A 17,267-nucleotide genomic window follows, 5' to 3' on the forward strand; every position below is an offset into this window, starting at 1 on the left:
ACAGAATTGTGATTCAGTGGGATAAATGCTATATTACAGCTACACAGATAAAGAGAACAGTTTCCTTTAGTTGGGAGAATTAAGGACAGGTTTATGCCTAAGGTAAAAATTTGATCCAGGATTTGAAACCTTAAGTCATTTTTAATGACTACTTAGTATTTCATTCTATATATGTAACATATATATAGTCAGTAAGAGTTTCCCAAGTAGAAAAGCATGTTTTAGTAAGAAAGGCATCCATAAAAACAAGGAGTTATGAAAGGTTATGGTATATTCCTGAAGTGGTAAGAACAACATTGTAGTGTGGTATGTGTGGTGGGCAGTGGAGGGAAGTAAGGTTGGAGAGGTAGATTGAAGGTGGATTTCAAAGGGCCTTGTGTGTCATGATGAGTTTGGATTTAATTGTGCAGTCAATAATGACAGTGGATTAATGTAGGTAGGGGAGTATATGTTAAAGCATGATGGTTTATCTTTTGAGGAATAAAATACAGATGACAGCAAGGGACACATGACCTTTAATAAGGAAAGGGATATAGGGAAATCACTGAGGAGGATATTCATAGTAATCTGATTTGAGAAACCATGAAGGTCAACATCAAGGAGTTGTTACAACCATCCACCAAAGAGATCACAAGGCCCAACAACAGCATCAGACTTTGCTGCCTGGCAGGCAGAGGGAAACTCTCCCAGCTTTCTCAGCTCTGGGATGGTGCCTGCAGGAGCCACCCTAGGAGCTCCTTCCTACATGTGGGTGTCCAAGCCCTGTGCTGCACTTTGGACCTGGGCAGAGCCCCACATCAGCCTGCCCGCCCAATTATCCCTGCCACCCCATCATTGCTGCAGGGCAAGCAGAGGGCGGCCCCTCCCACAGCGATTCCAGCAGAGACTTCTCTGCTGATCACAAAGGCGTGTCTGAAGCAAACTGCTCCCCCAGACTCAGACCATTTACAGAAAGCAGACAGAAAGATGGCCCAGCACACTACTCGCCAACGTTTGGGGCTCCCACACTGGAGAGTAAAGAGTCCTGAAATCATTTACTGTAGTCACTAGTAGAAATAATTGTTAGTAATCCTTTTCTCATTTTGTTTTTCCTAGGTTTGAAGTTCTGAGTTTTCTCCTGTTGTGTTATAATTCTGCTATTGTGTATATGCCTGCTTCATCTTATCAGTCTCTTTGTCGGATGGGCTCCAGGTAAGAATAACTATCATTAACCTTCATATTCATTTATTTGACAAATATTTATTGAGCACATTCTCTGTAGTAGTCAGTTCTGGTGATAGAGCAGTAAACAAAACTCTGGGAGCTTACAGATAGGAATCCTTATCACCCCTTATGCATGACTTCTTGAAAATATTTCGGCATTAAAGAGGTATTTTCTTGCTGAACATCAAGTTAAGCCAAGACATCTTGAGTTTAGATTGGTTTAGTGATACATCTAATCATAGCCTGGATATCAATTTTTGTAAATCAAGAGTTTTGAATAAATAGTCCTGTATGTGGAGAAAGTTTTAAAGAATATGAATGTTTTCCTTAATGTATTTCACAAATAACTGTCTCTGCTTCAAATAAGATTAGCAATAGCACCAGTTATCTATATGTCTTATTTGTATTTGTGTGTTCTAATCTTTACTAAATCAGAATTTTTATTAATTTGGACAGACCTGAGCTGAAATTTAAATTTCCTCTACAGAAACAGAATTTAAGTAATATAAATTAATTTGGAGTCAGAGGATGCTTAGTCACAGAATCTCAATTATAGAAGGAACCCTACATTCATCCTGTTCATCTGGTTTTTACTTGAGAAACTGAGCCCCTCAAAAAAGGTTAAATGCAAATGCCTTATTAGTTTTCTATTGCCTCATAACAAATTACCACAAACTTAGCAGTTTAAAATATCACGCATTTATTATTTCACAGTTTCTGTGGGTCAGACATGAGTCTAGGGATAACTTAGCTGGGTCCTTTGCTGAGGGTCACAAAGATGCAGTTAAGATGTTGGCTGGAGTTGCAGTCTTATCTGAGGCTTAATTGAGGTATTATACACTTTTGTTGTAGAATTCAGTTCTTATAGCTATAGGACTAAGGGGTTCAGTTTCTTGTGGGCTGTATGCTGAAGACAAACCTCAGTTTCTTGCCACGTGGACCTCCCAACATAGGCACCTTACAACATGGCATCCTCCTTCTTAAAAGCAGAGTAGGAATGAGAGACTCCAGCAAGACCTTCACTATAGTCTTATGTAACATAATCACTTAATCATATCATGTGGTCATAGAATTCCTGTTATCTTTGTCATATTCTGTTGGCTAGCAACAAATCACAGGGCCCATCCATACTGAAGAGAAGAGGATGGTATAGGCATGAATGCCAGGATGGAGGGATCATAAGGATCGTGGTCCCGCTAGAGTCTGTCCAAAATGTTCAAATTCATGCTATTGTGTTACTGGGAGAGTGTGTAGTCTTGCTTATAGCAAAACTCAGTTCTGCTGATTAGGAGAAGGCCAATCTAAATTAGCTATAAATTTGACTGTATACATTATCTTAAAATAAGTATATTATTTATACTTAACTGTGATAACATGATTAGTGACTAAAAAAATTCTCATCTCTAACCTGTATACTGTTATCAAGAGAATACAGTTTAAGAATGTACTGCCTACCTACAGATAAATGTATATGTAAATGACTATTTTTGGTTCTTTAAAACAAATCTGCTGAATCTCTAAGTGGCATCATTATTGTGACATTTAATAGTTTCCTAATAACAAAAGTGACAGTTCAGTAGTCCTCAAACTTTTGTTTAGTTACAAACTAAAGAATTTTGAAAAACTATGTAGCCCTTGCACATTTTTCAGTTAACATTTAAATTTTTCATCCTATCTTAGTTGCAAATGATATGATTTCCAGTATGAAAATATTGACATAATAAACAAATAGTTGATCAGTATTTTAAATGTATATATAGTGCCAACACCACACTGATCTAATACCACCACCATCCATTTGAGAAATAAAACAAGCTTTTCTTCAATAGTCTCTATTATTCCTTTTTCTCCTTAAAATTGAACTTCCATTCCACTTTACCCACATAATTTTTTCCTAATATAATGCCATTTTATACTTAACCAAGTCTTTTATTGGTTACCTAGTTTATGTCTCTGCTACAAAAATATGTATATGTAATTTGAAATAAAAAATTTCCTGAGACCATAATACACTAAACACTAAAAAAATTTCTTCTGGACTTGCTTACCATTTATAATTATTCTAAAAAGTTAATTGTTAAAATTATCAGCTTTTGGTAATTACAAACATAATTTTTCTGGAACCATCTCTAAATGAGATGGATGACAGAAGGTTGTTTATGGTACTTTGATTAAAACCAGCCTCACAGACATGTGAAATGTCCCTTTATTTGTTAGGAGATTGCTGTATCTCCTAACTAATTCATCCTGATACAATTTGGGATGCATGAAAGTTATATATTTCTTTTGTGAAGAGGAAGAAGGATGGTTATAAAAGAGACAGTAAGCTATTTGAGAAAAATCGTGTTTCTTATTGGTAGAATCCTCAACACTGTATGCTTTATGAGGGCTCAGATTTTTCTTTTTGCCTGTTTACAACTGTATGCCTAGGCCCAGGATAGTGACTGGGACATAGCAGGTATTCAGTAAATATTTGAGGAATGAATAATTGAATAACTGAAATGATGAAAGCAGAAATATTTTATTTAATGAATCAGTAAATCACACATGATAGATACTGTATTTTCCTAGGGTTTGTGTGAGTGGGTTTCCACGGCAACATGAAAAACACTGGAAAGAACTCTGTGGTCGAATAGTATTGGATCCTGAATTTATGGTGCAACTTCTCACAGGGGTTTATTATGCCATGTAAGTAGGTTGATATGAAATTGGGTGAATTCTTCCTGATGCTTGGAAACTTAGTATTTCTCTTTTTTTCCTAATACAAACTTCTTTTTGGACTTTTAAAAAACAAATATATACTTTTTATTTGAGAATAATATAATAACAAAAATAATTTTTATGAGATATAATTGATAAAAAAGATTGTATTAGTTTTAGGTATATAATGAGTAGATATATTTTATATTGTGAGTTGATTACCAAAATAAGTTTAGTTAACATTCATCACCACACATAGTTGCAAATATTTCCTCTTGTCATGGGAACTTTTCAGATCTACTCTCTAAGCAACTTACAAATATATGATATAGTTTTATTAATTCCAGTTACCATGCTGTACATTATATCCCCAGGACTTATTTATCTTTTAACTGGAATAATTACCTTTTAAGTCCCTTCACCCTTTTTTCCCCCCTCTCACCCTTGCCTCTAGCAATCATCAGTCTATTTTCTGTATCTGTGAGTTCAGGGTTTTGTTGTTGTTGTTTTGAGATTCCACATAGAAATGAGATCAAGCCATCCTGAGGAAGAAGAACAGAGCTGGGGGAGATCATGCTCCTTGACCTGTGGTAATCAAAACAGTTTGGTACTGGCACAAGAACAGACCCACAGATCAATGGAACAGTATAGAGAGCCCAGATGTAAAGCCATGTATATATGGTCAATTAATATATGATAAAGGAGCCATGGATATACAATGGGGAAATGACAGCTTCTTCAACAACAGGTGTTGGGAAAATGGACAGCTACATGTAAGAGGATGAAACAGGATTATTGTCTAATGCCATACACAAAAGTAAACTCAAAATAAATCAAAGACCTGAATGTAAGTCATGAAACCATAAAACTCTTAGAAGAAAACATAGGCAAAAATCTCTTGAATATAAGTATGAGCAGTTTATTCCTGGACACATTTCCTAGGGCAACAGAAACAAAATCAGAAATGAACAAGTGGGACTACATTGAAATAAAAGGCTTCTGTTCAGCAAAGGACACCATCAGCAGACCAAAAAGGCAACTAGTATGGGAGAATATATTCATAAACAATTTACCTGACAAGGGGTTAACATCCAAAATATATGAAGAATTCACACACCTCAACATCAAAAAGACAAATAACCCAATTAAAAAATGGGCAGAGGACCTGAATAGACATTTCTCCAAAGAAGGACTACAGATGGCCAACAGGCACATGAAAAGATGCTCCACATCACTAATCACCAGGGAAATGCAAATCAAAACCATGATGTCACTTCACACCAGTCAGAAAGACCACTACCCAGAAGACAAAAAATAACAAGTGTTGGTGAGGATGTGGAGAAATGGTTACCCTCCTACGCTGTTGGTGGGAATGTCAATTGGTGCAGCCACTGTGGAAAGCAATATGGAGATTCCTCAAAAAACTAAAAATACATGTACCATTTGGTCCAGTAATTCTACTTCTAGGAATTTACCTGATGCAGACAAAATCACTGATTTGAAAAGATACATGTACCCCTATGTTTATCACTGCACTATTTACAATAGCCAAGTTATAGAAGCAGCCTTGAGTGTCCATAAATGAATAAATTAGTAGTACATATACACAATGGAATATTATTCAGCCATAAAAAATAAAAAGAAATCCTCCCATGCAACAACATGGATGGACCTAGAGGTATTATGCTAAGTGAAATAAGCCAGGCAGAGAAAGACAAATATCATATGATTTCACTTATTCATGGAATATCAATATGAACAACAAACTAGTAGATTCCTAGACTCTGAGAAGTGACTGGTGGTTATCATGGGGTAGGGTTTGAGGTGCATGGGTGGGTAGGGAAGTTGAGGGGGATAAAGGGGCACAAAAATTCTTAATCATAATATAAGTTGATCACAGGGATAGTAATACAGCATGGAGAATATAGCCAAATGATTCTATAACATCTTCCTATGTTGACAGTAATAGCACTCATGGCAGGGGTAAGTATTTAATAATATGGGTAACTGTTGAATTACAGTTGTATACTTGAAACCAATGTAAGATTGTATATATCGATACTTCCATAAAAAAATAAATAAAAACAAAAATGAGATCATACAGTATTTGTCTTTCTGTCTTATTTCACTTAGCAAAATGCTTTAAGGTCCATCCATGTTGCAAATGGCAATATTTCCTTCTGTTTTTTAATGACTGAATCATATTCCATTGTACATATATAGTTAACCCTTGAACAATGAACTGCACAGGTCCACTTACACAGATTTTTTTTTCAGTAAATATGTTGGAAATTGTTTTGGAGATTTGTGATAGTTTGAAAAAACATTTTTTTTTCTCTAGCTTACTTTTTTGTAAGAATACAGAAAATAATACATATAATATACAAAATATGTGCTAATTAACTTATCAGTAAGGTAGTAAACAGTAGGCTATTAGCTACTAAGATTTTAGGTAGTCATAAGTTAATATGCAGCTTTTGACTGCATAGAGGGTTGACACCTTTAATGCCCATGTTGTTCAGGGGTCAACTGTATATACCATATTTTCTTTATCTGTTCATCTGTCATTGGACACATAGGTTGTTCCATGTCTTAGCTATTGTAAATAATGCTGCAGTGAACACTGAGGTGAAGATATATTTTTTAAATAATGATTTCATTTCCTTTGGATATATACCAGAAGTGGGATTGCTGAATGGCAGTTCTATTTTTCATTTTTTGAGGACTCTCCATACTCTGTTGCCATACTGGCTGTACCAGTTTACATTCCCAGCAATAGTGCACAAGATAGATTCCCTTTCTCTACATCTTCAACAACACTTGTCACTTCTTGTCTTTTGATAAAAGCCATTACAACAGGTGTGAGGTGACATCTCATTGTGTTTTTGATTTTCATTTCCCTGATGATCAGTGATATTGAGCATCTTTTCATGTACCTGTTAGCCATGTGTGTGTCTTTCTATTCAGATTTTCTGCCCATTTTTTAATTGGATTATTTGTTTTTTCCTATTGAGTTGTATGGGCTCTTATATATTTTGGAAATTTACACCTTATCAAATATATGGTTTGTAGATATTTTCTCCCACTCCGTAGGTTGCCTTTTCATTTTGTTCATGGTTTCCTTGGTTGTGCAGAACATTCTTAGTTCAGTGTAGTTTTACTCGTTTATTTTGCTTTTGATGCCTTTGCTTTTAGTGTCAAGTCCCAAAATCATCGCCAAGAGCAATGTCAACTAGTTTACCACCTGTTTTCTCTTAGGAGTTGAATGTTTTTTGGTCTTAAATTCCAAGTCTTTAATTCATTATAAGTTGTTTTTTGTGTATGGTGTAAGATGGCAATCCGGTTTCATTCTTTTCCATGTAGTTTTTCTGTTTTCCCAGCACCATTTATTGAAGAGACTGCCCTTTTCTTACTCTATATTATTGACTCCTTTGTTGTAAATTAATTGGCCATATGTGTGTGGGTTTACTTCTGGGCTCTCTCTTCTGTCCCATTGATCTGTGTATCTTTTTTTTATGGCAATACCATACTGTTTTGATTACTGTAGCTCTGTATAATAGTTTGAAATCAAGAAGTGTGGTGCTTCCAGCTTTGTTCTTTCTCAAGATTGCTTTGGCTATTTGAGGTCTTTTCTGATTCCATGTGAAGTTTTAGGATTATTTGTTCCATTTATGTGAAAGATAACATCAGAATCTTGATAGGGATTGCACTGAATCTGTAGCTTGCTTTGGGTAGTATGCACATTTTAACAAAACTCTTCCAATCCATGAGCACAGAGTATCTTCCCATTTATTTATGTGTTCTTCAATTTCTTTCATCATTGTCTTACATAAAAACTCTTTTAAGTATACAGTGTACAGATCTTTCACCTCCTTGGTTAAATTTATCCCTGAGATTTTTTTTTATTTGGTTGTAAATTGGATTGTTTTCTTAATTTCTATTTCTGATAGTTCATTATTAGTGTAGAAAATGCAAAAGATTTTTGTGTATTGATTTTTGTATCCTGCAACTTTGAGTAATTTGTTTATTCTAACAGTTTTTTGGTGGAGTCATATGGTTTTCTATATATAATATCATGCCTGCGCAAATAGAAACAGTTTACTTCTTCCTTTCAGATTTGGATGCCTTTTATTTCTTTTTCTTGCCAAATTGCTCTGGCTAGAACTTCCAGTACTGGGTTGAGTAAAAGTGGTGAGAATAGACATCCTTATCTTTTTCCTGATCTTAAAGGAAAAGCTTTCAGTTTTTCCCTGTTGAGTATGATGATAGCTGTAGCTTGTGATATATGGTCTTTATTATATTGAGATATATCCCCTCTATATCACTTTGTTGAGAGTTTTTATCACGAATGAATGTTGAATTTTGTCAAATGGGGTTTTTTTTGCATCTGTCATATGTTTTTGTCCTTCAGTTTGTTAATATGGTGTATCACATCAAACTGCAAATATTGAACCATCCTTGTAACCCAGGGAGAAATCCCACTTGATCATGGCATATGATTTTTCTAATGTATTGTTGAATTTGGTTTGCTAATATTTTGTTGAGGATATTTGCATCTGTGTTCATTAAGGATCTGTAATTTTTTCTTGTAGGGTTGTTGTCTGGTTTGGGTACCAGGGTAATGCTGTCTACACTAAATGAGTTTGGAAGTGTTCCCTCCTCTTCTGTTTTGTGGAAGAGTTTGAGAGGGATTGGTATCAATTCTTTTTTGCGTGTTTGGTAGAATTCACCTGTGAAACTATCTGATCCTGGACTTTTGTTTTTGGGGAGGGTTTTTGATTATTGATTCAATCTTCTTTGATTAATTGGTCTATTCAGATTTTCTATTCATGATTCAGTCTGGGTATGTTGTACTTTTCCAGGAATTTACCCATTTCTTCAAGGTCATCCAGTTTTTTGGCCTATAATTGTTCATAATCTGTTTAATACTTTAAAAATAACCTAAATATAACATAACCGGTCATTAAATTGGAGTCCAAAATTATCAGGTTTTCTTTATGGAATACTATGCCTCTCTATGTTGTTCATAAACCAGGTTTTCATAAATGCATTAAATAAATTACCCTAATATCAACACCTGATAAGAGCTAATTTATGTGAATTTTAAACATTAATATTTGAAATCTTCATTTTGTTCTTATAACCAAAAAATGGGATAGCTTAGAAATGAAATGAGGCAAAAATAGATGTGAAAGTCTTGTTTCAGGATCAAAATAGTAGGACTTGGAACAATAAAATGTTTGTTGTTGACAATTAGAGATATTTATTTGACAAAGATAGTAAATGATCTGCTTCTCCATAGGTACAATGGACAGTGGGACCTTGGCCAGGAAGTCCTTGATGACATCATCTATAGAGCTCAACTAGAACTCTTTTCTCAACCACTGTTGGCAAGTTACTGTATTTTTCTTTATTAAACATACCTGTTCATAAAAAGGGTACTAGTGGGTAAAGAAACTCAATATGTAATATATGAGGCAATCCAAATCATTGAGGGAAAAAAGTTTATTCCTTAATAACAGTTGGCTAACTGTTGGAGAGAAAACTAAATTTGCTTGATTCTTTCCTCTTATCATATATCAAAGTAAGAGTCAGGTAAATTAAAGAACTGTTTTGAATTCCTTTAAGAAAGAAGAAAAAGTTATAAATATTTACTCAAATTTCTGGAGAAGGAAGGACTTTTTATATTGCATGATGGGACAAGTTAGTAAAAAAAGTTGATTTTTTTTTTGACCACATAAACATCTAAACTAATTTTTAAAAAATAAAATTAATGTAATGCACAAAAAACACATAATCCACAAACTCAGAAAAGTATTCTCAACAGGTGTGACAGGAAGGTAAATGATGAGTCACAAAACAAGTGTACACATTCAATAGTGGAATAAAGAGGGCATTCTTTACCAGTAGCAATACAACACAACTCTGAACATCCCTTTGCAAAAGCAGTTTGGTAATGTGTGTTTGTTTTCTCTGACCCACTATCCCATATCTGGCAACATATCCTAGGAAACTACTTTAAATTCTTTTTTTTAATGTATTGTAAGCAAAACAATACTGTTATTTTTTAATTGCAAAGGAATCAAAACAGTCTAAATGTTCCCACAGCAGAGAATGATTAAGTTATAATATTATTGATGATATTCAAAAACTCATGTTAAAGAAAAATGCTAGCTTGTGTTAAGTGGTAAAGCAGTATACAACATTTTTTTTTTAATTTAGAAAGAACAGAGGAAATATAAAAAATGCTAATAGTTAATCTAGGTGATTTCAACTATGGATGGCTTCTACTTTTTGCAATTTCTGTATTTTTAAGCTTTTTTGTAGTATTTTTTTTTTTTTTGAGAGGGCATCTCTCATATTTATTGATCAAATGGTTGTTAACAACAATAAAATTCAGTATGGGGGGGTCAACGCTCAATGTACAATCATTAATCCATCTCAAGCCTAATTCTCGTCAGTCTCCAATCTTCTGAAGCATAACGAACAAGTTCTTACATGGTGAATGAATTCTTACATAGTGAATAAATTCTTACATGGTGAACAGTACAAGGGCATTCATCACAGAAACTTTCGGTTTTGATCATGCATTATGACCTATAAACAATCAGGTCAAATATGAATATTCATTTGATTTTTGTACTTGATTTATATGTTGATCCCACATTTCCCCTTTATTGTTATTATTATTTTTATTTTTTCTTATTTTTTATTTTTTTTTGAGAGGGCATCTCTCATATTTATTGATCAAATGGTTGTTAACAACAATAAAATTCAGTATAGGGGGGTCAATGCTCAATGTACAATCATTAATCCATCTCAAGCCTAATTCTCGTCAGTCTCCAATCTTCTGAAGCATAACGAACAAGTTCTTACATGGTGAACGAATTCTTACATAGTGAATAAATTCTTACATGGTGAACAGTACAAGGGCATTCATCACAGACACATTCGGTTTTGATCATGCATTATGAACTATAAACAATCAGGTCAAATATGAATATTCGTTTGATTTTTGTACTTGATTTATATGTTGATCCCACATTTCTCCTATTATTATTATTATTTTTATTTTTAATAAAATGCTGGAGTGGTAGGTAGATGCAAGATAAAGGTAGAAAACATAGTTTAGTGCTGTAAGAGGGCAAATGTAGATGATCAGATGATCAGGTGTGTGCCTATGGACTAAGTATTAATCCAGGCTAGACAAGGGCAGCAAGACATCCACGGATGCAGAAGATTTCTCTCAAAGCAGGGGGGGTGAGGTTCTGAGCCTCACCTCTGTTGATCCCCAAATTCTCACCTGATGGCCCCCCTGCGACTGTGCCTGTCTTAGGTTGTTCCTCCCTTGAGGAATCTTACCCGTCTCTGGCTAACCAGTCATCTTCCGGGGCCATACAGGGAAATGTAAAGTTGGTAAGTGAGAGAGAAGCCATATTGTTTGCAAAGGTTAGCTTTTTACTTCTTTGCAGATTTATGCCCTGTGGCTTCTATGCCCAGCACTTGTCTCGAGGTATCTTTACCACCTGGAGGAATTATGATACTCGGTAAATTCGATATGAGGCACGAATTCTATTTAAGGGTTGTAATTAGGAAGAAAGAAGAAAAGCTACAGATGTAGCATATGGAAGGAAACATGGGAGGATTGATTATTTCTTTGACATATCTTCTTGTATAGTACCTTAAGTATGTATAGGTTTTAAACTACTAACTAATTTGCACACACATATTAACATAATAGGAATACGGTGACATAAACAAAGCAAATCTATAATTACCATCCCTCTCCAGTGAAGCCAAGAAAACCATTTCGGCACCCTAGGCATTTGTGAAAATTTGTCTATGATATGATGGATATTGTCCAACTGTACTTGAACAGTCTGAGAGAAATCAGACAAATTAAAGCAGCCCATTTCTAGGATCTGTTCACATCCCATATGTTCTTTTAACCGTAGATAGTCTATAGTCATAAGATTTTGGAGTGCTACACCTTGCACCCCTCCCAACTCCTAGTTGAGTTCCAACAGTACAGATCCGGTCAAATTCGTTGTCTCACTGTATGCACATGCCAGCCTAGACATCTCCCTCCTCATTCCTATGGCAAGTCCAGGAGACGGTGGGCTGGATGCAGCCACAACCGCAGCATCGTCCGGATCCCTGTGGAGGCTTTTTGATGATCATCCCCCGGCACAAGTCCTCCAGAGAGTGCTGATGCCGGAAGCTCCTCCTCATATCGTATCTTAGTTCATTTTCTGGGTATCCAAGCTAGGCCTTGATCTTCTGCATAGAAACAAACAGACCCTTTGCCCACACTTTGACATGCCCTCTATACCACTGTGCAGAACTCATTGGAGGTCAGCACACAGTAACTGCTTTTTTTTTTTTTTAATTAAGAGAAAGGAATATTATCAGAAAAGAGTACCTCCATAGCTGATCACCTGACACCCTTTAAGTGATCAACATTAAGGATATTTAAAGCATGCATTGATCTTTGATTTACCAATAGTTTTATCCTGTCAAGGAGTAATCCGCCTTTTCTTTCTTTCTTTCTTTTTTTTAATTTTTAATCTACACTTACATGAAGAATACTATGTTTACTATGCTCTCCCCTATATCAGTCCCCCCTAACAACCACATTACGGTTACTGTCCATCAGCTTAGCAAAATGCTGTAGAGTCACTACTTGTCCTCTCTGTGTTGTGCAGCCCACCCTCCCCTTTCTCCCTCCCCCCGATGCATGCTAATCTTAATACCCCCATTCTTCTTCCCCCCCCTATCCCTCCCTGCCCACCCATCCTCCCCGGTTCCTTTCCCTTTGGTACCTGTTAGTCCATTTTTGGGTTCTGTAATTCCGCTGCTGTTTTGTTCCTTCAGTTTTTCCTTTGTTCCTATACTCCTCAGATGAGTGAAATCAGTTGGTATTTCTCTTTCTCCGCTTGGCTTATTTCACTGAGCATAATACTCTCCAGCTCCATCCATGTTGCTGCAAATGGTTGGATTTTTCCACTTCTTATGGCTGAGTAGTATTCCATTGTGTATATGTACCACATCTTCTTTATCCATTCATCTACCGATGAACATTTAGGCTGCTTCCAATTCTTGGCTACTGTAAATAGTGCTGCGATAAACATAGGGGTGCATCTGTCTTTCTCAAACTTGATTGCTGCGTTCTTAGGGTAAATTCCTAGGAGTGGAATTCCTGGGTCAAATGCTAGGTCTGTTTTGAGCATTTTGATGAACCTCCATACTGCTTTCCACAATGGTTGAACTAATTTACATTCCCACCAGCAGTGTAGGAGGGTTCCCCTTTCTCCACAGCCTCGCCAACATTTGTTGTTGTTTGTCTTTTGGATGGCAGCTATCCTTACTGGTGTGAGGTGATACCTCATTGTAGTTTTAATTTGCATTTCTCTGATAATTAGCAATGTGGAGCATCTTTTCATGTGTCTGTTGGCCATCTGTATTTCTTTTTTAGAGAACTGTCTGTTCAGTTCCTCTGCCCATTTTTTAATTGGGTTATTTGTTTTTTGTTTGTTGAGGCATGTGAGCTCTTTATATATTCTGGACGTCAAGCCTTTATCGGATGTGTCATTTTCAAATATATTCTCCCATACTGTAGGGTTCCTTTTTGTTCTGTTGATGGTGTCTTTCGCTGTACAGAAGCTTTTCAGCTTAATGTAGTCCCACTTGCTCATTTTTGCTGTTGTTTTCCTTGCCCGGGGAGATATGTTCAAGAAGAGGTCACTCATGCTTATGTCTAAGAGGTTTTTGCCTATGTTTTTTTCCAAGAGTTTAATGGTTTCATGACTTACATTCAGGTCTTTGATCCATTTTGAGTTTACCATTGTATATGGGGTTAGACAATGGTCCAGTTTCATTCTCCTACATGTAGCTGTGCAGTTTTGCCAGCACCATCTGTTGAAGAGACTGTCATTTTGCCATTGTATGTCCATGGCTCCTTTATCAAATATTAACTGACCATATATGTTTGGGTTAATTTCTGGGGTCTCTAATCTGCTCCACTGGTCTGTGGCTCTGTTCTTGTGCCAGTACCAAATTGTCTTGATTACTATGGCTTTGTAGTAGAGCTTGAAGTTGGGGAGTGAAATCCCCCCTACTTTATTCTTCTTTTTCAGGATTGCTTTGGCTATTCGGGGTCTTTGGTGTTTCGATATGAATTTTTGAATTATTTGTTCCAATTCATTGAAGAATGTTGCTGGTAATTTGAGAGGGATTGCATCAAATCTGTATATTGCTTTGGGCAGGATGGCCATTTTGACGATATTAATTCTTCCTAGCCATGAGCATGGGATGAGTTTCCATTTATTAGTGTCCCCTTTAATTTCTCTTAAGAGTGACTTGTAGTTTTCAGAGTATAAGTCTTTCACTTCTTTGGTTAGGTTTATTCCTAGGTATTTTATTCTTTTTGATGCAATGGTGAATGGAATTGTTTTCCTGATTTCTCTTTCTATTGATTCGTTGTTAGTGTATAGGAAAGCTACAGATTTCTGTGTGTTAATTTTGTATCCTGCAACTTTGCTGTATTCCGATATCAGTTCTAGTAGTTTTGGAGTGGAGTCTCTAGGGTTTTTTATGTACAGTATCATATCATCTGCAAATAGTGACAGTTTAACTTCTTCTTTACCAATCTGGATTCCTTGTATTTCTTTGTTTTGTCTGATTGCCGTGGCTAGGACCTCCAGTACTATGTTAAATAACAGTGGGGAGAGTGGGCATCCCTGTCTGGTCCCGATCTCAGAGAAAATGCTTTCAGCTTCTTGCTGTACAGTATAATGCTGGCTGTGGGTTTATCATATATGGCCTTTATTATATTGAGGTACTTGCCCTCTATTCCCATTTTTATCATGAATGGATGTTGAATTTTGTCAAATGCTTTTTCAGCATCTATGGAGATGATCATGTGGTTTTTGTCTTTCTTTTTGTTGATGTTGTGGATGATGTTGATGGATTTTCGACTGTTGTACCATCCTTGCATCCCTGGGAGGAATCCCACTTGGTCATGGTGTATGATCCTTTTGATATACTGTTGAATTCTGTTTGCTAATATTTTATTGAGTATTTTTGCATCTACATTCATCAGGGATATTGGTCTGTAATTTTCTTTTTTGGTGGGGTCTTTGCCTCGTTTTGGTATTAGGGTGATGTTGGCCTCATAGAATGAGTTTGGGAGTATTCCCTCTTCTTCTATTTTGTGGAACACTTTAAGGAGAATGGGTATTATGTCTTCTCTGTGTGTCTGATAAAATTCCGAGGTAAATCCATCCGGCCCCGGGGTTTTGTTCTTGGGTAGTTTTTTGATTACTATTTCAATTTCTTTGCTCGTAATTGGTTTGTTTAACTTTTGTGTTTCTTCCTTGGTCAGTCTTGGGAGGTTGTATTTTTCTAGGAAGTTGTCCAGTTCTTCTAGGTTTTGCAGCTTGTTGGCATATAGGTTTTCATAGTAGTCTTTAATAATTCTATGTATTTCTGTGGAGTCTGTCATGATTTTTCCATTCTCATTTCTGATTATGTTGATTTGTGTTGACTCTCTTTTTCTCTTAATAAGTTGGGCTAGAGGCTTATCTATTTTGTTTATTTTCTCGAAGAACCAGGTCTTGGTTTCGTTGATTTTTGCTATTGTTTTATTCTTTTCAATTTTGTTTATTTCTTCTCTGATCTTTATTATGTCCCTCCTTCTGCTGACTTTAGGCCTCATTTGTTCTTCTTTTTCCAGTTTTAATAATTGTGATGTTAGACTATTCATTTGGGATTGTTCTTCTTTCTTCAAGTGTGCCTGGATTGCTATATACTTTCCTCTTAAGACTGCTTTCGCTGCGTCCCACAGAAGTTGGGGCTTTGTGTTGTTGTTGTCATTTGTTTCTATATATTCCTTGATCTCTATTTTGATTTGTTCATTGATCCATTGATTATTTAGTAGCATGTTGTTAAGCCTCCATGTGTTTGTGAGCCTTTTTGTTTTCTTTGTAGAATTTATTTCTACTTTCATACCTTCGTGGTCTGAAAAATTGGTTGGTAGAATTTCAATATTTTGGAATTTACTGAGGCTCTTTTTGTGAGCTAGTATGTGGTCTATTCTGGAGAATGTTCCATGTGCACTTGAGAAGAATGTATATCCTGTTGCTTTTGGATGTAGAGTTCTATAGATGTCTATTAGGTCCATCTGTTCTAGTGTGTTGTTCAGTGCCTGTGTGTCTTTACTTATTTTCTGCCCGGTGGATCTATCCTTTGGGGTGAGTGGTGTGTTGAAGTCTCCTACAATGAATGCATTGCAGTCTATTTCCCTCTTTAGTTCTGTTAGTATTTGCTTCACATATGCTGGTGCTCCTGTATTGGGTGCATATATATTTAGAATGGTTATATCCTCTTGTTGGACTGAGCCCTTTATCATTATGTAGTATCCTTCTTTATCTCTTGTTACTTTCTTTGTTTTGAAGTCTATTTTGTCTGATATTAGTACTGCAACCCCTGCTTTCTTCTCACTGTTGTTTGCCTGAAATATGTTTTTCCATCCCTTGACTTTTAGTCTATGCTTATCTTTGGGTTTAAGGTGAATTTCTTGTAAGCAGCATATAGATGGGTCTTGCTTTTTTATCCATTCTATTACTCTATGTCTTTTGATTGGTGCATTAAGTCCATTTACATTTAGGGTGACTATTGAGAGATATGTACTTATTGCCATTGCAGGCTTTAGATTCGTGGTTACCAAAGGTTCAAGGTTAGCTTCTTTAGTATCTTACTGCCTAACTTAGCTCGCTTATTGAGCTGTTGTATACACTGTCTGGAGATTCTTTTCTTCTCTCCCTTCTTATTCCTCCTCCTCCATTCTTCATATGTTGTGTGTTTTGTTCTGTGCTCTTTTTAGGGGTGCTCCCATCTAGAGCAGTCCCTGTAGGATGCCCTGTAGAGGTGGTTTGTGGGAAGCAAATTCCCTCAGCTTTTGCTTGTCTGGGAATTGTTTAATCCCGCCATCATATTTAAATGATAGTCGTGCTGGATACAGTATCCTTGGTTCAAGGTCCTTCTGTTTCTTTGCATTAAGTATATCATGCCATTCTCTTCTGGCCTGTAGGGTTTCTGTCGAGAAGTCTGATGTTAGTTAGCCTGATGGGTTTTCCTTTATAGGTGACCTTTTTCTCTCTAGCTGCCTTTAAAACTCTTTCCTTGTCCTTGATCCTTGCCATTTTAATTACTATGTGTCTTGGTGTTGTTCTCCTTGGATCCTTTCTGTTGGGAGTTCTGTGTAATTCCATGGTCTGTTCGATGATTTCCTCCCCCAGTTTGGGGAAGTTTTCAGCAATTATTTCTTCAAAGAGACTTTCTATCCCTTTTCCTCTTTCTTCTTC

At 36.1% G+C, this 17,267-nt stretch overlaps 1 protein-coding gene across 15 annotated transcripts in view; it reads left to right on the plus strand.

Annotated features, from left to right (window-relative positions):
* Nucleotides 1–17,267, plus strand: part of HYCC2 (hyccin PI4KA lipid kinase complex subunit 2) — a 108,182-nt gene that overhangs the window by 74,765 nt on the left and 16,150 nt on the right. For 14 of the 15 annotated variants that reach the window (XM_073218366.1, XM_073218361.1, XM_073218359.1 and 11 more), the window contains 3 exons: nucleotides 1,096–1,191; nucleotides 3,775–3,891; nucleotides 9,206–9,293. In XM_073218366.1, coding sequence (XP_073074467.1) covers nucleotides 1,096–1,191; nucleotides 3,775–3,891; nucleotides 9,206–9,293 — 301 coding nt within the window. The remainder of the gene's footprint in view (nucleotides 1–1,095; nucleotides 1,192–3,774; nucleotides 3,892–9,205; nucleotides 9,294–17,267) is intronic. The other variant, XM_073218370.1, reaches the window with a different exon arrangement.

The sequence above is a fragment of the Manis javanica genome, chromosome 12, assembly GCF_040802235.1.
Source record: "Manis javanica isolate MJ-LG chromosome 12, MJ_LKY, whole genome shotgun sequence".
Classification (NCBI taxonomy): Eukaryota; Metazoa; Chordata; class Mammalia; order Pholidota; family Manidae; genus Manis; species Manis javanica.